At 40.8% G+C, this 20,378-nt stretch overlaps 2 protein-coding genes across 23 annotated transcripts in view; one reads left to right on the forward strand and one right to left on the reverse strand.

The window, feature by feature from the left end:
• The window catches only part of PBRM1 (polybromo 1), an 87,398-nt gene extending 81,460 nt beyond the window's left edge, over positions 1-5,938 (forward strand). For all 22 annotated transcript variants that reach the window (XM_078853707.1, XM_078853717.1, XM_078853715.1 and 19 more), the window contains 2 exons: positions 857-1,073; positions 2,807-5,938. In XM_078853707.1, coding sequence (XP_078709833.1) covers positions 857-1,073; positions 2,807-2,979 — 390 coding nt within the window. In that variant the 3' untranslated portion in view covers positions 2,980-5,938. The remainder of the gene's footprint in view (positions 1-856; positions 1,074-2,806) is intronic.
• A 7,271-nt stretch (positions 5,939-13,209) lies between these two features.
• UQCC5 (ubiquinol-cytochrome c reductase complex assembly factor 5) lies at positions 13,210-16,761 on the reverse strand. The gene is made up of 3 exons (XM_073352439.1): positions 16,533-16,761; positions 15,729-15,915; positions 13,210-13,562 (listed from the first exon to the last, which is right to left on the reverse strand). Exons 2-3 carry the CDS (start codon positions 15,877-15,879, stop codon positions 13,501-13,503), a joined length of 213 nt encoding a protein of 70 aa, XP_073208540.1. The 5' UTR covers positions 15,880-15,915; positions 16,533-16,761; the 3' UTR covers positions 13,210-13,500.
• Positions 16,762-20,378: the final 3,617 nt, after the last annotated feature.

Below are 20,378 nucleotides of genomic sequence, written 5' to 3' on the forward strand. Positions count from 1 at the left end.
CTCATAAAACCAATAGACACTATCTGGTTCTTCAACAATCAGGTCAGATTCTATTGATGATCAAATGATCCTTTTCATTGATTAGTATAAGCCAATTGTTCATTGGGCATCCAATTCACTAGATTAATTCTAACGTTTTAGGGGGGAAATGATTTTGGACTTCTAGAATTATATTTAATCTGTGAGCCAGTCAGAAGGTAGTAAAGTGCATATGTAACCTGATCAAAATTGTTCCAGAACTCAGTATTGTTGACCTTTTAAGGAGATAAATAATGAAAACTTACTGTCATATGGATTTTAACCAATCATGAACCAGGATTTTCTTACGTGCACTAGTGATTCTTGCATGATGATGATTGTTGTTTATATTATGGAAGTGCTCAGAGTCCCCAAACAGGATCGCGGCCCCATTGTGTGGTACAGCTACATAAGGATATAGTTCCTACTCCTAAGCTTACCATCTAGTTTAAGAAAACAAATACTAGAAATTGCCTAACTCTGACAGTCCCTGTACCTGTGCATCTCATTGAAAAAACAGGGAGCCCTGTTTTGTGGAGGTTTCACCTGAAAATCTTTTTCTATTTTATACATTGAATTGCCCAGGCCTAAATCTCAACTGGTATTCATTCTGATGCTGAATTAAGAGACTAGCCTCTTGCACGTCTTGTGGGGGACACGTGTTTATCTCAGTATTTCTTGGCATTCTTTGGAAACCATAGAAACGCCACCCTTTGATAGATATGGGGTTAAAACAGGAAAGTCATCACACTGCCTTTTACCTGGTTACGTTTTTACATGGAGATCTGTGCAGCTGAATAAAAAAAAATGCTCACTCTTCTATCATTTGTCATTTCAGATGGGAATGCTTGGGCCACCTGGCCAGCAGGCACCACCTCCATACCCTGGTCAAAGCCAAGCAAGTCAGCAGGTTATACAGCAGCCCACAACTCCAATGTTTGTCTCCCCTCCACCAAAGACACAGCGGCTTCTTCATTCTGAGGCCTACCTGAAATATATTGAGGGGCTTAGTGCTGAATCAAATAGTATTAGCAAGTGGGACCAGACCCTTTCAGGTAAGACTTCTACACTAAAGTAAGACATTGGGCGATAGAATACATTTTTTATTATTTTGAATCTATATTTATACTGGTTATCACAGTCCTATCTTGGTAATCAGTTACAAAAACAATTGTAGATTAAAAAGGATATTTGTTGATGCTTTGAGAGTGTAGCAGGAAATACTTGGCTGAACTAAACACAAAACTTATTTGTCCATGCTACTTCTCTTAAAGCTAATGGAAGTCAGGTGACTATATTTAAACTCAGCATCCTTAAATATAGCTTGAAATTACTAGGGGAAAAAAAGATCCTTGACTGTCAGTTTATACTATTTTGGCTGCTGTAATAACAAGATGACTGTGTCCCTTTAAGGATGCACTATTGACCTCAGAAATATTAATTGACCATACATTGAGGTACAGCATGAAAAAAAATTCAGCACTGCTGTTTACATTAAACTCAGCAAAAGCAGGCAATACAGTTTTTTGCTAATTCCAGGTGCCATTGTGAAATGCTGCAACATCTTGTTTTAAAAAGAGTTGAAAGAGTTTCTTACGTAATTTACATTTTAAAAAAAATCAGATGTTGCAGCAATGCTCAAGATGATGTGAATATTTTATCTGAGATAATGTGGTGTTTGTAGAGGGTGAAGTATTGATTTAAGGCCCTGATCCTGGAAATTGGATCTTCACAGGCCTGACCTCTGCAGCCATACAAATCTTTACCATTGAAGTAAATGCGAATCTCCCCACACAGATCTAGTGGTAGGATCAGAACCTAAACTTGCTACCAATGGATGCTTAATTTTTTAAAATATGTTTTATTTGATCACCTAATTATATTTTTAAGGAATTCAGAACATGTTGTATACTGATTATCAGAATTGTGGATCTAACTGAGAACTTGTTAAAAACCTAAAATTTAGCTTAATTTTTAATTAAACTAAAAGGATACTACCTGATCAGAATGTGTATTTCTGCTATAGTAAATGAGCAGCATTTAAAGTATAGATCCTTCCGCATATTCACTGGACATTAGTGCAGGGGATGGCAATGTCAGTTTCTTCATTCTTCATGCAGCTTCCAAATTGCCTGTTTTGGCTTTGTAACATGAGCAATTGCTTGATAAGGACTGATTATGATTATGTAGTTGATCTATGAATCACAGATCAAATATGAGCTAAAGATTTAGTGATTAAGACAGTTGTTTTTGCCATCAAGTCTCCAAAGGCTTTTGAATGTATAACAGTTTAATAAAAGTTGTACTATTAAAAAAAAAGTTTAGTATAACAAAGTTTTGGAATAAAAGTATTAGCATACAAGTTTAATACAATATTTATTCAACTAATTCAGTCTCAGCAACAGAGAACAAGTGTGTCCCTCTCTGTTTATCCAACTTTGTTATTTTACATTTTAAAATAGGTAAAGATGGCTTGTACAGAAACAGAGGGTATTTTAATAAAACTATGGATCATTTAATAATAAAATACATGCATGCAACCATAACAAAAATTAAGGATATAAGATGAGCATACCAAAACTCAGTAAACTAATTCCTTTATTTTAGAAGTGTAATAAAGAATAAATTTAAATGTTCTGTATATCCTTGAGGGACTGGAGATGCGGGGGTGGGGGGAAAGGGAAGACATACAGTAGAATTGTATTCCATGTTGTTCCAATATGATGGGAAATCTTGGAGGGGAGGCAGGCAAACCAGTTTAAAAATAGGCTGTTCCTTAATTTTTCAGCACGAAGACGTGATGTCCATCTATCCAAAGAACAAGAGAGCCGTCTTCCTTCACACTGGTTGAAAAGTAAAGGGGCCCATACCACAATGGCAGATGCACTGTGGCGTCTTCGAGACTTGATGCTACGAGACACCCTCAATATCCGTCAAGCATACAACATAGAAAATGTTTAATCACATACATTGCTTTTTCCTTTGATACCAACATATAAAGAGTTTTGTGGAACAATAGCTGTTTTAGTTACTGGCTGGGGAGAGATAACCAACAATAATTTTTATTGCATTTTGCTGTACATTGCAAGACCATTTTTATAAGGACACTTTTAATAAGCATCTTTCACTTTTTGTTATATTACGTTGACTTTATCCAATACAAAAACTTTTTGCATATGTTCCCTTTGTTTAAAAGGCAATTTCATATTTGATTATAAGTGTAGTCAAGGTTTCATCTTTCTTGTACTTATTACTGAGAATCGAATGCCATCAGTTTTTTGTATAAAAAAGAGAAAAAAGCAAAACAAATAAGCGTTTACAGATTAGTTTGAAAAATACAATGGAATGTGAAATTAGTCATAGTTTACCTCATAGAAGAATGTGTGTACATGTGCTTGTGTGTGTTAACCACTTCCAGCAGAAATACCAGTTGGATGTGAACTGAAAGGCTTTATGTAAATAAAGGAAAAGGGTGCGTCAACACTAGCAACAATTGGATCTGTGATTAACCACTAGCGCAACTCCACTGGTTGTAGCAACAGTAGAAATGCTAGTGTAGAAAGGACACAGATGTGCTTACTGCTGTGTTGTCCAACTGTGTCCAGTTAGTTGATGGTGTTGACAATGGCCATTGAGATCCCAGATCAGTAACAGAATACACGTACAAACTGAATCACAAATAAATGCATTTGAAAGGTGAAATGCTTTATCTGCCAAGACCTGCATTCAGGGTTCTGTGACATCACTTACACGTACAGCAGGGTAGGGAGCTGCATTCCTTGCATGGGTTTAGGTTCATTAATATTTGCAAGAGAAATGCAAAACTTTGACTTAATTTAAATCTTGGAAGGTAAATAAAAGAGGGGGAAAGACTGCAGCTGATTCATTTTAAAATGATTTTAAAATCTACATATGTTCTGTTAATGATTTGGTATTATAAGAGATTTTTGTATTTTTTTTTTTAAGTGTTTCAGTTCACTATAATGAAAGTATTGTAGTATGGCTGGAGGGAAATTGAACATATAATTCTAGCTTTAAAATAAAATACTACAGCATGTGTAAAATCAACACAGTGTATACCAGGGTTTATAGATGGGAGAGAATAGGTTGCTTGCATTGCACCTTTTTTCTTCTTAATCACTAGGTACGTATGGTGTGTTCTATCCACATTTCAGGGCTGTGACTTCCTTCTGTTCAGAACTTGCCAGACAGTTAAAAACAAATTAACAAACAAGCTTTTTGACTGCAAAGTTGTTTATCAGAGCCAAATTCTTTTATGATACATAATTATTTTTTAATGATTTTGATATTCAGCAAACAAAAAAATTTGGGAAAGCAAAATTACTTAAAAATCTTCTACTAGGGTGATCACTGAAACATGTATCCAAAAGAATCAATCTGCTGATATTTTCTCATCTAACAGAGTGAAATATTCATCATGTGGAAATGTATTTTAAAAAGCACTGAAATAGAAAAGTCTTCCTTGAACACAATGTGCAAATTTTCACTTTAAAATAGTCAACATTTTGGTGCCTAGTTCAGTGACATGCTTTGTAGTGATGAGGAAAATGTGATGTGCAAGTATAAATTGTGATTGATCTTACACTATTTGTTAGTTTTTTCAGTAATTACAGGAAATATTATTTCATATTTTCTGGTAGTCACTTAAAGATCCAGGTCTTCAGACATGATACTAATATGAAGGAAAGGGAAACAGTATGGAGAGGGAAGTGATTTGTAAATTTGAACCCTACAAGTAATACAAGTATTGCACATATACCCTTTGTTTAGTTTACTGCCATTTGTAAACAACCAACTCTAAATTTAAATTTAATGTAAAACATTTTGCAAATATATTAAACCTCCAACATGTATAGTATCATTTTAATGTACATTTAAATGACCATAAGCTTTGCAGATTTTAGCAACAAAAACAGGACATTGAGCTGAATCAGATAGGCAGCAAGTCCTAATTTTTGAGTATTTAGAACCATCATGAACTGTATCACTACAATCAGAGTCTCTTATAGCTAGACATTTAACAAAATTACACCAAAGAGCCTGGAATTAATTTTACTTAAGTTATTTTTTATTTATTTTTAATTTTTCTTTTGGGCACTGGATGGGATTCCCTTTGGAATCTGTACATCTCAGATCTTTAATTTGTCAGAAAGGTCAGTGTTGAACAACCTGCAGCATTGCCTCTTTCCCACCGTAGGGAGCCTTCACCGCTCCTCCTGGCCCAGGAGCAAGAGATTGGAACTGTAAACCAAATCCTGGGTCTCCTGCATGGCAGTGCAGAGCACTACCATGAGGCCACTGGGCTGGCCCTAATCAATTATATTAAACTTTTTATTTATTTCAAAATCATGTCTCTGTATATTGCGGGCATTTCAATGGAGAGTGCAGTAAAATTTAGGATTTATGGTTTGATGGCTACAATCTAGAATTATTTTCTAACTCTGAATGGTTAAAAAGACATGCCTCTCTTTGGGAGTATTTGAACCCATAATTTGTATTTCACCGTGATTTACTGTATTGGCATAAATGAAATTTTTAAAATTAAAAAAAAAAAAGGATGCATGGGAAATGGTTGGCTTCTGTGAGAGTGAAAAATAGATTAATTTAGAATCTGTATTTTAGTAAACTACTTGGAGGCCGTTAATTGTTCATCTTCTCTTCCCCAGTCCTCCCCCCAATCCCTCCCTTTCCTTCAAGAGAAAACTTACTGTTTGTGTAAAAATTTGAAAGTTGGTGTTGGTGACTTTTCAGTATATGTTTTCGGACCTGGTTAATCCATGTTTGGTTTTTCCTTACATCTGTGTACCCAAAATGTTAGTGATAACCAGGCTTATAACATGTATGTACCATCAATTTGTTTGAGGCTTTTTAATTTGAATAAAAATAGTTTGCAAAGTGATTTGGATTAACCAGGTTTGATTGTCCCATTAAGACTTTTGTTAAAATTTTATTTCAAGCAGCTCTGACTGTTGCAAATCCAGATTTTATCAAGACTTTGGGAAAGAAGGTGTGTGTGTGTGTGTGTGTGTGTGTGTGTGTGAGAGAGAGAGAGTGAGTGTGGGTTTTTTTTTGTTTTGTTTTAAGAATCAGTAGACAACAGCATTCAGATTGTCCTCTACACAGTAGGAAATCCCTGGGCTGTACTGCCAAGGACAGTGATGCTGAACAATACGGATCCAATATTGAGCCATGTGGAATATGATCTTTTGATCAGCAAGAACTGAAGAGCAGTCACCAAAAGAAGCAAACCAGTGGTGATTGGCATGGTAAGATATAAACCAACCCAGGCTGTCATAGCACAAACTGGTAGTAAAAAAGAAAAATAATTAAAAAATCCCATGAGTCCAATGTTTGTGTGTGCATTCATACTGAGAATAAACAGCAGGCCTCTAATTAGATCCTAGAAGTAGGCCCAAATCAGGACTGCCTCATATATTTGGGAATTAAGCTAAATTAGAATACTAAGGGTGAAAAATGCAGTCTGTCTGTAAACCTGATATTCAAAGACCTTTACCTAACATTTGAAATTACAATTAAAAATGAGGATGGAAATGTTTTACTAGTTTTATTTTTAAAAAATTACAGGGGCTCCTATCTAAGAATCTAAGTTTTTGGCATAAATTGGAAACACAAATCATGTCAAATAGCCAGCAGGACACACAATGTGATGTTTTTAAATAACTGAATTAACAAAAGTTAATGGTTCTCAAGAGAGGAAACATTTCTTCTCAAAAAATGTAATGTCTGTCAACTTTTTAAATGGCCCTTCACAGCCATCGGCCTGTACAATCCATTTGAGCAGAAAATTTCCCAAACTTCATACTGTTCCTGCTTGAAAACTCAGTTCTTATATTCCTACTACTTACTCTATCTGCCATAAAGTCTAATTTAGATCTTAATGAGACAATGGACCAAACTTACTGCTGACATTAGTGGGCCCAGCTGAACTGTAGAGCTGTAGCTGCTTCAACCAATGTTGAATTTGATTCACTGTCTCAATATTAAAGCAGATCTGGTAGCATTACCTAAAGTTAAGGTTGCCCAGCACTTTTGTAAGACCCTGTTTTCAATTACTTTGTCAGACCTTTTGCTTATTATGCATATAAGGATCATTCTGTGGATGCAATCACACATTGGGCTCCTTCAAGGCTTTTTCCTCAAGGTACTGGACCGTTCCCCGGCATGCATGAAAGATCAAGTGAGGGTTTAGGCACAGGTAATCAACTCTTTAAAATGGTGGTGAGCCCAGGTCAATGTCCGCTAGGTCATGCCCATGAGCCTTCTAGATCCTTTGATTCTCAGGCTGGCAAGCATACTTGGGGTACCAAACAGCTCAAGGCATCTGGAACCCAGAGGAAAGGACCTACAGCATAAACTGTCTAGAACTAAGACCAATCAAGCTGGTGCGATGAAGGTTCCAGTCCAGCCTAGAAGGAAACTATGTCCTGATTCAGGTCCTACAACATGACCACAGTTGCTTATGTGAACAACCTAGGGAGGAACAAGAAACCCAGGGCTACAAGCCAAAACGATGTTAATCATACAGTGGACAGAACCTTCTTTTCTTTAGGGCAGTCCACATAAAGGGAGACACGAATTAGAAGGCTTAGCAGGGGCAAGGTGAACAATTCTGAGTTGTGCCTGAATCAGGAAGTCTTCAAGTTAATCGTCTGATTGTTCAGCTTGCCCTCAAATGGCCTATTCACGAACCACATGAATGCAAAGAGACCAAAGTACTTCAGTAGGGAGGTGCACCCCTGATTCATGGGGACAAATGCCCTATTGCACGGATGGCCACCTGGCCTCCTCCATGTATTTCCACCCTTCCCATTATTAGGGAAGGTGGTCCAGAAAATAAAATGAGAGCAAGTGAGAGCAATATTGGTAATCCCACGCAGGCCAAAAAAGCCCTGTTTTTTGGACCTGATAGATCTGAAATTAGGACTACCGCTACAGCTCCCAAAGAGACAGGAAATCCTCTCACAAGGGTCTCTCCTTCAGTCATACCCAAGCCAGCTGCACCCAATAGCCTCGTTATCGAAAGGGAAGCACTAAGGTTTGTCCTCCAAAGTCATCAGGACAGGTCTTCTAGAAGAGTGGTGACCTTACAAGCATGGCCCTCTATCTGGACCAAATTCTGAGGCTGGTGCAGAGTCACGAAGCTAATACTAGGAATCCAGGAACTCTGGCTATTTTGGATTTTTCTCTACGAAAGCTTTGATAAAGGTTTCCTCCAAACTAGCATCATTGCATGTCAGTTGTCTGCCCTTAGTAGTGTGGTGTTTGCAAGATCCATGGGTTCTCTGGTAGAGAACCCCCAGGAAGCCAGATTCCTTAGGACAGTCTGATTAGCCAATTGGTAATCAGGCCTCATTCCCAGATGGGTCCTGCCACTTGTACTAAAAGCCATGACAAACCACCCCTTCAAACCACTGGTGTAAGTGTCAGCATTTTATTTGTCCATCAAGACTTGCTTTCTGATAGAATATCATGTCCGCCAGGCAAGTGTTGGAGCTGGCAGCACTTTCTGGGCAGGAGACTTACTGTGTGTTTCATGAAGACAAGGTGGTGCTCAGAACTCTGGAATTATTTATCCCAAAGGTGAACTCTTCCTTCCATGCTTCCAAAGAAGTGATTTTCTCTTCATTTTGTCCAAGGCCACAGCACCCCCTGAGGAGAGGCGAGACAGACGTTAGAAGGCTTTTGAAAATTTATCTCAAATGTACAGGGTTTGTGAGGAGTTTGGGTGCCGTGTTTGTATCCTTCCATCCGAAATGCCAAAAACTTAGAGCTTCCAAGTTCTCCATTGCTAGGTGGATTAAATCAGTAGCTCTCAACCTTTCCAGACTGCTGTACCCCTTTCAGGAGTCTTATTTGTCTTGTGTATCCCTAAGTTTCACCTTACTTAAAAACTACTTGCTTACAAAATCAGACATAAAAATACAAAAGTATCATGGCGCGCTGTTACTGAAAAATTGCTTGCTTTCTCATTTTTACCATATAGTTATAAATCAAGTGGAGTATAAATATTTCAGCGTATAGTATGTAGAGCAGTATAACCCTGTCATTGTCTGTATGAAATTGTAGTTTGTACTGACTGTGCTAGTGCTTTTTATGTAGCCCGTTGTAAAAATAATTACAAATAATTAGAGTTGATGTACCACCTGGAAGACCTCTGCGTACCCCCAGGGGTACACATACCCCTGTTTGAGAACCCCTGGGTTAGATTATGTATTGTGGAAGGATACAAGGCATTGGAAATTTCAGTCCCCGAAGTGATCAGGACACTCTCCCGCAATCCTTGGTGACATCGTGTGCAAAATAGCTCATGCATTTACAGCAGAAATTTGTAAGGTGGCCACATGGTCAACTACTACCATTGTTAGCAAGCATTACAAGGTGGACTTCCAGTTCTGCGCTCTGGTGACCTGAGCAGGAAGGTGCTGGAGGTGATGGCTTAGAAATTATTTTTGCCTTTGAGCAAATGTTATGAGCAGGGAGGGGATACTGTTTTCCTTTTTTTCTGACCTTCTCTATGCCCTTCCTACATCTGTTCACTGCTCGACAAGTCCCAGAGAATTGTGGGAAATTCTGGGTTACAGTATAGAAAATTTCTTATTGATGATTTCCTTTCTGCTAGCAGTCTCTCCCACAATTCTACCCACTTGGCCTTGAGCCAAAAGGTCAGCTGCTGAGGGGGATCTTTAACATGGGCCTTTTTTTTTTCTGTTGTGGTTCACTGAACATAGTTGGTCAGTTACCTCTGAAGTATTTGTTACTAATATTATTATACAATTTTTACAACTTTGGAATAACTCATCTGTCCACAAGCGGGAGCCGAGGGGGCATGGCCAGAGTGGTGGCAACAAAAAGCTGATCTGCCTCTGTGAACTGCAAGAGTGAGCAGAGCAGCCCAGATGTCAAGAACTATGGAAGACCCAGCTAGCAGAAAGGTAATTATTGGTAAGAAATTTTCTATTCCTGTGCTCTTTAATGCTGGATCTCAGGCAGCATGAAAGAGGAAACTCACTGACTTGAGTGCAGAAGGGACAAAATCCAGACTGGGGTGAGGGGTGCTAGAAGGAGGAAATTGGTATAAGGAGACTGGGACTTGCTCGGCAAGATGACTGGGGTTGAGAGCCAGTCAAGGGAAAAGGGAAAGGGTGGGGGACTAGAAGCCACTTAGGATGGGCGGGGAAGGGACTGAAATCAGATGATGAGCCCATCTCTATGGGTATGTATGTGAAGACTGAGACTGGCTGAGAGAGAAGACTGGGACTGGGAATGGGAACAGGCACAGATTGGGGATCAAGTGAGTAGTACAGAGGGGAAGACTGAGACTGGTTTGGGAAGGAGACTGGAACTATGATGAGAGGTGTAGGGTAGAGGAAGTCAAGGACAGAGGCCAAAGACAAGAAGCATCTCTTAGCCCTAGGTCATACTCTCCTCCAGAACCTTCAATGGAACTCAAGATTCCTGAATCTCAGCATTCCTCTGCAGTCAACAAATATCTGTGAAACCCACTGGCAAAGTGTGTGTCTTATCCTGCCTCCAGTGCTGCTACACATAGGGAATGACAAACTACTATTGATATCAGATACTCCATTAGTTCAAGTGGCAGAGGTCTGTGCTGAAGATCTTAAGGCTCCAACCTTGCTGATGACCTGTTGAAGGTGTCTGGACCCCTTCCTCATTAGTTCAAAGGTGTGTAGAGTTAGTGAAATGAGGCAGGATTGCAGGAACAGAAAGGAGGGTCTCATGGTTAAGGCATTTGAATACCACTGTGAGAATTGGACTCTGCCCCAGCTTCCACCAGAGTTACTGTGTGATTTTTTTTAAGCCCAAATCTATGTTTATTTAGGACTTTAATGATACTTGGTTCATTAATTTGGGAAATATCTAAATACCATTAAATAAATTTTAAAAAATCCTAATAGCCTCTGGACCAAACAAGATAAATGTTAAACCAAAAAGTTAGAATAGAAGGGACACTGCTTACATTAACACTTTTTTAAAAATATATAATTGCTTTCTTTAAGGCAATTAGCCACAGTGGTGAGACATCTTCTCTGTTTCAGGTGTTGCAGTACAGCGTGCAGAGTTTTGGATTCCAGATCACACCAGACCCATTGTAACTGAAAGCCATGGGTTCTGTAGGAAACAATGGCAACTGAAAGGACAACTTGCACCGGTGATTTGTTTCCTTTAGAACAAACTTTTCATAGCTGGCCACTAATTGTGTTTTCACTTTCTGCTTGCCCAACTTGAGACCTTGGAGTCTGATTTGCAAAAGTTCTGAGCACTCACAGATGCAACTAAAGTCAGTGGGAGCTGTGCTTTGAACATACAGTGCTATCAAAATGCTAACTACTCTCTCTGAAAAATCACAATGCAGAGGTCTGAAATTGGGCAACCGAAGTTTATGGACACATTTGATGTTAATATCTGTTTCAGTACCCCATTTATAAAAAGGGGATATCACCTGATCTCACATGGGAGTTAGGAATATAAATTCATTAATAATTGTGAAGCACTCAGATACCATAGTGAAGACTACCATAGAAAAGTGAATTAAGAAATGAATAATTCTGTCATCAATGTTGGATTTGAATAGGGTGCAATTAATATGGGTTTGGGCCACACATTAAACAATGAGAATAAACAATATATTGAATAATTGCTAATTCAGTGAGCCAGCCCTCCTGTGCCCTGAATGATGCAAGGCTAGGCCATGGGCAGAAAATAGTGTAGTTAAACACTATCATAATATATTTGCATGTAGAAGGGGCCAAATTTTGTAGAGGTAAAATTATGGCATTTTTCTAATTAAGGGCTTGACTTTGCAAACTTAACATTCTTGTATTATTGTGTGTAATCTGTTACAGTAGTGCCCAATGGCCTCAAATTAGTCTTAATAGAATGACTTAGGATATTAAAGTTAACCATGTGCATAAATGTTTACAAGGTCAGGGTCTTACAGATGTATATGAAGACTTAAGTCCCTGCCTGTCCTAAAAAATGTACAGTCCAAAGATTCTTAACTCTGTCAGAATAAAAATCTAACCTATTGCTGTTACCTTTGAATTGCATTCCTTTCTCAGTTGCTTAGATATTTTTTGCTTATGTTTTTTCTAAAGTATAATAGGGCTTAGTCATACCTTTGTTCTCTTAGCAATCAACTTTTTTTTTCTGAAAACACAAGTGGCGCTAGCCCTTTAAAAAATGAAATCTTTGGGGCAGATGGTGATGGAGAATTTCTGGATAGTCTTCAGTCTTGTAACAAAGTCCCTTTCCTGCATTTAAAAATCAAATACCTAGATGAGATATTTGAGGCGGTGGTTGTCTTCTCTTTTTAATTAATGAAAACCCACTTCTGTATAATGTGGCTCTTAAAAAGGAATTAGCAAAAGACAGTTTTAAGTACACAGCCCATCTGGGTTTTTGTCCTAATCATAACCCTTGATTTAAAAACTTGTTAGGGAAATGTTTTGTTGTAATATAATGCATTGCTAGAAAGTCTAGGCTTCAAGTCAGGTACTGTAGAAGTTAACACAAACTGCAGCACACAACTTTGGCTTGGCACTGCAGTTTTAATAGGCAATTCTAATTCAAAACATGATATGGGTGATTTTCCTGCATTATTAGTGAAATGCCTTTGTATATTGATATTAAATGTTTTTAGCTCTGCTAGGTAGCTTTAAGACCAAAAAATTATTTTAAACAGCTTCTTGTTGTCCTTGAGCAGTATTTTCTTTCTATAGAAATAGATCCAGGAATCAATTAAAATAATTCAGTGTTTCATATATTTCTGTTGCATGTCCCTCCACACTTAAGGATCTAAAAAGATAACCTTTTCCAAGACCATATCTCATATTCATCTCCTTATCATCAGAGTGGCTGCAGTTGGTGCAACCGATACATGTATTTAGTCAGGCCTAAATGGATGACTCTTCAAATATACTCCAAGCGTAGCAAGCTTATTTTTCCATAAATCTGTTCTATTGTATTTGGGGGAAAGAGCAGTATAGTGGAAAGAAAACAAATCTGAGACAAGAGCAGTTTCTATCAATACAAGCAAAACTAACTAACTATGGAAATTGCGTATCTACTTTTCTTCTGCTTAATTCAGTTACAGGGGGAGTTGTCTCAGCATGCACAGGAAAGCAGTGGTACTTTGTTTATTCAGTTTAGTTTATTTAACAGAGCTTTGCACAAACAACATTCTTCACCCTTCTATTCAGAAAATATTACTGGAAAAGATTCTAAAGTGGGTGAAGGAAGAATACACTCAAAATATTTTGGAAAACCATGTTTCATAGACCAGGCAATGAGTGCATTACAGTCCAATTTGCAGAGATGTAGTCTTGTGAATGCATTTAACAGGAGTTATAATTCTCTAAACTATGATTCACAGGATTCAAGGGTTCAGGGTATTTCTGTCAAAATGGTTCAGTGAAAAATTCATCTTTCTTCCATCCTCCGCTCATACTGTCTCTCCGACCGTTTCCTACGGTAAACATCATCTGCCGTGAAGAGATTCTTTGATTATTTGCCTGAGATTTTAGGAAGAGTCAAACAATCTTCCAAGAACAAAATCCTAAATTTGTGAATTTTGACACTTAAGAGCTTTCAGAGCTAGTTTCCATTTGTAGATGCTGACAAGAATTTAAAAGAATGAGTTAATGAGTCTAATCTACCCTCTTTAAAAAATAAATTCTCACTTCCATCTTGCCCTGAATTGCTGTTTTACCCAAGAAAGAATATACATTTAAAAAAAATTTCTATACCTGAAATATGATGTACACATACCTTCCCATGGAAACAACTAAATTTAAAAAAATATATGATCTGGCCCTGTTTGAAGGCAGGGCCAGATTAAGGTATAGGCCTGTGCCTAGGTTCCTAGTTCCTGGAATATCACGAAGGCTTCAAAATCTCAGCTTCATTTAAAAAAAAAACACAAAACCTGTTTTCTAGATCTGATGCTTACAAAGAAAAGACTGAAAATGTAACTTGAGTGTAAATAACACAGTAAAGTATACCTGCATGTGCTGAGAGCCTGAAACAGCTCAGCTGTGAGCTGCTCCACAGAATGAAGCATTGACTCTGAAAACCACTGTTGTGGGGGGCCCTAGTGACACCACACCAGCAAAGGACTGTGAGAAGGGGGTCTTTGATTAAAACAGCTCAATCACAGCTCTGCTGGAATGGTGTTAGCAACCCCCACCCTCCAGGTTTATGAAGACTGAAGTCTTCCTCCTTTGGGTGGTGGTGGTGCCTGTCTCCCCCCAGCGGACATCTTGTTTGGGTGGCACTTGCCACTTGAGAGGAAGCTGCATGGTACACAGGGCATGGCCATGGTATGCAGGCACAAGCTAGAAACCACCTATCCATCCCCTAACTCATGCCACAGAATGCCTAAGCTCCCATGTTGCCTTAATATGGTCCTGTCTGAACTTCTAATTCATAATAAATACCCATGACCAGATGAGGTCCTGCAATGGAAAACAACGATTAATTATCAGTTTTACTATGTATGCCTGTTTTTCACAAAAACAGCCAGTTTGTGAACAAGTAAAACTGCAGAATTAAGTGAGCCAGCTCTGCCTTTAGCGCAACATCATTTAGGTATATGACATTCCTGTTATATGGAAGAAAGTAAACTCATCTGCAGAAATGCAAAGGATGCTTTCTAATTAACATGCTTTTCTTCACAACCTTACCATACAGCAGTAGTGCCAATGGAAGATTTACATGCAAAACAAACCAACCAACCCACTAAAAGCACCTAATGTGAGACATCGAACTGGGCAAATATATTAGTTTTCAGCTGTGGAAATGATATATTTAGATGTTTGCAAATGTAGAAAACATCAGGATATGTGAAAGTATTCCTACATACCAAACAGCAACACTGAAATGTTACTTAGTTCCTCTTTCTGAAATGCCCCTATATACAAATTTAATGAGGCTTCTTTATTTAAAAAAAAAGAACAAAAACCTAATTCATTGCTTTCATAGAGTTTACTTGGGTAAACAGCTACTTGCTGAGAGGAAGGCACTTTAATGTAACTCATTAATCTTTCAGGTGTACAACAGCTGAATTAATGTTTTATCTTAAATTGCAGCTGGATTAAAAGTGTGGCACTCAATATGCTGGATTACTACCCTCATACTGACAAACTGCTTTGCTTGGATGGTTCTGATTCTACTACTGACAGGGCTTTAGGAGAGTGTCTTCAGCTGGTCTCAGGCAAAAACAGAACCTGCAATGGCAAGTCTTAGAATATAAAATACAGAGCAACTAGTTTTCAGATTTTTAAAAATGTAATGGGCGTTTAAAGTTTAAGGATACTCTTTGTTAAAGTGGATGCTAATTGCTTGTTACTTAAAATCTTAAATTGGATTTTAAATTTTTTTGAACTAACTCTAATGAAAGCTGCTGCTACGTAAACAAAAATAGCACTGGTGTGCTCTAGCATGCCTATGGGGATTTAGTTAATAAAAGCTGTAGTTTATAGGTCAAAAAAATGAAATGTGCATCCTGGAAGAGTAGAGTATTTTGGATAGTAGATCATTGGTAACAGTGTGCAAGTTGCAGAGATGGGCAATCCCACTTCACCAGAGAAGATGATATTGGATCCAAAAGTGGAATATGTGCAACTTGACAATACTCTCCTGCCACTTACAAAATGTCTCTTCGCCAAGCCGGACATTGATCATAAACCACTCCATGGCTCCCCCAAGGAGAAAGAAGAAAGGAAGGAATCTGTACATGCCAAAGTGCTGCTTTCCAGGCACCAGCTGCAAGAGGTATCTTATTTTTCTCCTCACCAGCATTTCAGGGATGGCAATAGGGTCTCACCCCCAAACAAGCTGAAAGAAAGAAGAGTTGTGGAGTCAAATAAAGCGTTTACCAGCCCAAACACAACCAACCCCTGGTTTCAGAGTAACAGCCGTGTTAGTCTGTATTCGCAAAAAGAAAAGGAGGATTTGTGGCACCTTAGAGACTAACCAAGTTATTTGAGCATGAGCTTTCGTGAGCTACAGCTCACTTCATTGGATGCATACTGTGGCTGTAGCTCACGAAAGTTTATGCTCAAATAAATTGGTTAGTCTCTAAGGTGCCACAAATCCTCCTTTTCTTTTTGCAATCCCTGGTTGTTTCTACGGTGTTGAGGGGTGTACATGGGAGAAGGGAAAGGCTTGTCACACAGTAAACAAGAGCAGCAGGGTCTTCGTCACTACACCATTCTCTCCCTCCCTCCCACCCGAGGAGCAGCCGAGCAATGGTGAGAGGAGTCAGGTCCGCTCTCGCCTCCTGTGTCTTCCCAGCTGCGTTACTTCCACGCACCCCGACTCCCGTCCACACCCAATAGCCTCCAGCTGGAGCTAACAGCGCGGGGGAGGGGGGACGCCTTAACCCCCGTCCCTCTCCCCAAGCACGCTGGTGGGGCAGGGAGGGGCCCTCTGCCACCCCGCAAAGAACAAACCTACAGGCCACTGTCCGAGTTCCTGCCCGGGGAGCCCCAGACCCTCCCCCAGCCTGCGTGGCGGTCTCAGGGGCCCCCAACGGTCACTCATATAACGGTCCCCAACCCGCACATGCCCTCCTCCCCCTCGGTGCAGCCAATCGGGGGAGGCGTCTCGCGATCCGCACGGAGGACGACGACCCACACCCCGTCCCATCCGGGCGCGGAAGAGAACGCGAAGAAGACAGCGCAGCCGCAGCAGGCAGAAGAAACGTAGCGGGCACGTGATCCAGGAGGGTGGTTTGCCGCGTGCTTGATTGGTCAGAGCGGCTGGAAAGGGCGGGGCCTAAGGAGCGCGGTTTGTGGAGGGGGTTGTCGCCTAGAGGCGGGGCCTACCAGGAGACAGAGAGCGCCAGTGGCTATGGTGGCGCCGCCTCGTGTTCTGTCCAGTCTCCTTCAGCCCCTGTGGGTCTGGGGCTTATCGCCCCGCCCCCTCGAGCGCACTGCGGTGGCGCTGCTCTCCGTCACCGCCTGCGGCGGGTGGGGCCAGTGAGGGACCGAGTTCTCCCGCCCTGCCGATGGCTCTCAGGCTCTGGGCCCCCGGCATTGGCCCTTGCCGATCGTTCTCAGGCAAGGGGCCCGGGTGCTACGTCTTGGGCTGGGGTGCTGGCCCCTTGCCGGAGGCTCTCAAGCGAGGGGCCAGAGTGTGGGCCCTAAAAGGGGGTGTTGCCCCCTTGCAAGCATTCTTTGTCGTCAGGGGCCCTCGGCCAGGGTTCGTCCCACTTGCTAATGTCTCTCATTCTCTGAGTAACTTTCTGTGTTGCTTACCTGTGCAGCAGACCAGGAAAAGCCTCTTTCACTGGAGAGACTGTTGGTTACTACCGAACCCCTCCTGTGATTTCAAGGCTCTGGTGAGAGAAGAGTTGACTCCAGGGCTTCACAGGGAGGTGTGAGACCCAAGCTGAGGAATCTAGTCAAATGGTATCTTCAAATAAGCAAATTAACACATACTTTTCCCTAGACTGAGGAACACCCCCCCCCCCAAATGTCAGCCTGGAGAAGTGAAACTGAATTAACCCTAAGATTTAAAAATTTTATTGAAGTTAATGTTTAAAATCAAATTTACAAAAGTTAAAAGGGAAGGTACAGTTCATCTGGGGTTAGGGTTAGGTTACAGGATATTGCAAGTATTGATTACAAGGTTCACGAGGTACATTCATATCACATAACCAGCACAGATCCAGATTGCGGTGTGGGAGTTTTTAAAGCGTCAGTGAATAAATGGCCTTGGGTACCCCACCCATGGTATGTATTAAGAGTCTAAGTCAGTATTGGTCTAGAGAATAAGTACATGGGTGGGGTGTCAGGGAAGGAAGTGGGTTATTTCCCTGGTCGTCATTCTCGGTTACTCGACCTGGTACTGGCGGTGACCTGTGATGTGTTCTGTGTAGATGTCTCTGGACCACCTGATGGTGTCGGACACCATGAGCTGTCTCATGAACTGGCTGTAGCGTCGACCGACTCCGCATGCTCTCAGTACCAGCTCATTGTGGGGGTCCCATGCGCCCAGGGCGCCCACTCAAGGTGTGGATCTGGACATCATAGCCCTGGGCTCTCAGGGTGTCAGCCAGCGAGGTGTACTTCAACGCCTTCTGTGCTCGGGCCTTGTGGAAGGCCTGTGACCTGTTTTCAAATGGCACTGTGACATCTACCATGAGGACCTTCTTCTTTTCTGCATCTGTCACGACGATGTTGGGTCGCAGTTGGCTGTCTGTCCCAGGGATGGCGGAGTCAATGGTGATCTTCCCCAGGGACAGCGGGATGGCTTTCACCAGCTGGTTCTGGATGGCATTGTGGCAGTGCCACCAGGCTCCGGAGTGCTGTTTGCATCCACACAAGACGTGGAGCAGGGTCTCATTGGCATAGCCACACTTCCTGCAGCGCTTGTCCTGGTTGCCATCGCGGATGGCTCTGTTGAGGGGAACGCAGTTGAGTTGGGCCCAGTGGATGAACTGCCAGTCGGCGAACCTGGTGAAACTGCCCCCGGGGAGAAAGTGGTTGCTGGCGTCCCATTTGCTGGACACCTTGAACAACCTCCTAAGAGATAGATAGTACTGTGCAGTGAAGCAGCTTGCCAATGGATCAGTGATGCACAATGACAAATGGGCAGAGAATGTCAAACCTGAAATCCTATCCTGAGCAGGAGTATATGTTTACCTCTGATATAGAGCTGATGGCTCTGCCTCTTTCCCCCATTTTGGGGATACCAATAAAATATTTTGTTTTGAAAGTAACTGGTTTACTTTCTGCAGTACACCTGCTCCAAGCTTCGAAGCTGTACAGAAGGCACTCCAAGCACATCTGCACAAGACTCTAATATTGAAATGTGGCTTTCCATTGCTATGTCTTGTAAACCCCATCAAATAACAGAAAAGGTTAATGATGTATCCATCTCACTTTTAAATTTCTTTTCTGGCTCTGCTTGGCCACTGACTCTGCATTTCAGAGAGAGTTCATCCATGTGCAGTAGAAGGTGCAATTGCATTTGGCTAGCTTGTGCAAGGAAACTGGCAAGAGGCCAGTTTTCATTTTCAGATGATCCAGTTACTGCACTGGGGTTTTTGAGCAGCAGCTTATCCTTGAGGTAGAAGAATGAAATACACAAAACACAGCAACCTCCCTCTCTATCCCAACATTAAGTTGTTTTAAAAGCAGTAGTAACCCCAGCGTAGAAACTAAGACAATTTTGGTTTTGGGACAGGCATTTTTTTCTTCAAGGTGCCTGTCTGTATTTTCACTTTTGGGATATTCTCTGCTTCCTGAGCTCTGTGCCCTATATGTCAAGAGGGCTTTGAGTTTATACATGGATAGAACTTAGACCATTGAGAATTCAAAAGATGTTTTGTAGCTTTTGGAGATCTGTGTAAAGGGAATGCCATTTTAATTCAGTGCCTGTGTAAATTATGAATTGAGTCCTGTTGTACCTTAGCTATGATGACAATAGCTAGGTCTCACTGGTCTCATTCTGCCAGGGCTAAAGTGGCATCAGTGGTCTGCCTCTATACTACCTCCCATTTTAGAAATCTTCAAACTGATACATAGAGTTCTGTTTGCACATGGACATCTAGATCTGGTCCTTACTTAACAGGGCACCTCTACAATCCCTGTTCTGCAAAAATAACATACATAATCCAGCGCCATTATAATAAATTAACATACCACTGTACTTGGACCAAATATGTGCAATATATAGTCAGAGGTATATAGTACAAGTCATGGACAGGTCACTGGGCTGTGAATTTTTGTTTATTGACTGTGGCCTGTCCATGACTTTTACTAAAAATGCCCATGACTAAATAGCCTTACTCATAGGCCATGGAATTGAAATTGTTTAAAAATTGTTTTGGCTGCATCTATGGTAGCACCAGTGGAGTTCTAGTGTACACAATGCTCCAACAACTTCCAGGGTTTGTTGTTTTTTTTTTGTTTTGTTTTTTTTACACAGCTTTAAAATCTGCTGACTTGTAAAAATGCATGAGGAGGATGGAATATTGTCTACAATAGAGATTCCAGCAGTACAGCTGAACTGGTGGTAACACTAATAGGCTTTTCCCTTAAGTTCCCTAATATAGATAGGGCCGCAGAAATTGATATGGAGATGGTATGCATCTACTCCATCTTCCCGTGTAAGGGAAGAATTATTCTCTTTACTGCTTTCCTCTGTGGTTAATCTAGTTGGAAATAATTCAGGCTACTGAGTTCCAATTCCTTCCTTGAAATAGTAATTTAGACGAACGGGAAGTCACATCCCCTTCCCCCCACGCTGCCACGCACACCAAACCCCCTCCCCCCCAACCACGCAAAGCC

The sequence above is a fragment of the Lepidochelys kempii genome, chromosome 7, assembly GCF_965140285.1.
Source record: "Lepidochelys kempii isolate rLepKem1 chromosome 7, rLepKem1.hap1, whole genome shotgun sequence".
Classification (NCBI taxonomy): domain Eukaryota; kingdom Metazoa; phylum Chordata; order Testudines; family Cheloniidae; genus Lepidochelys; species Lepidochelys kempii.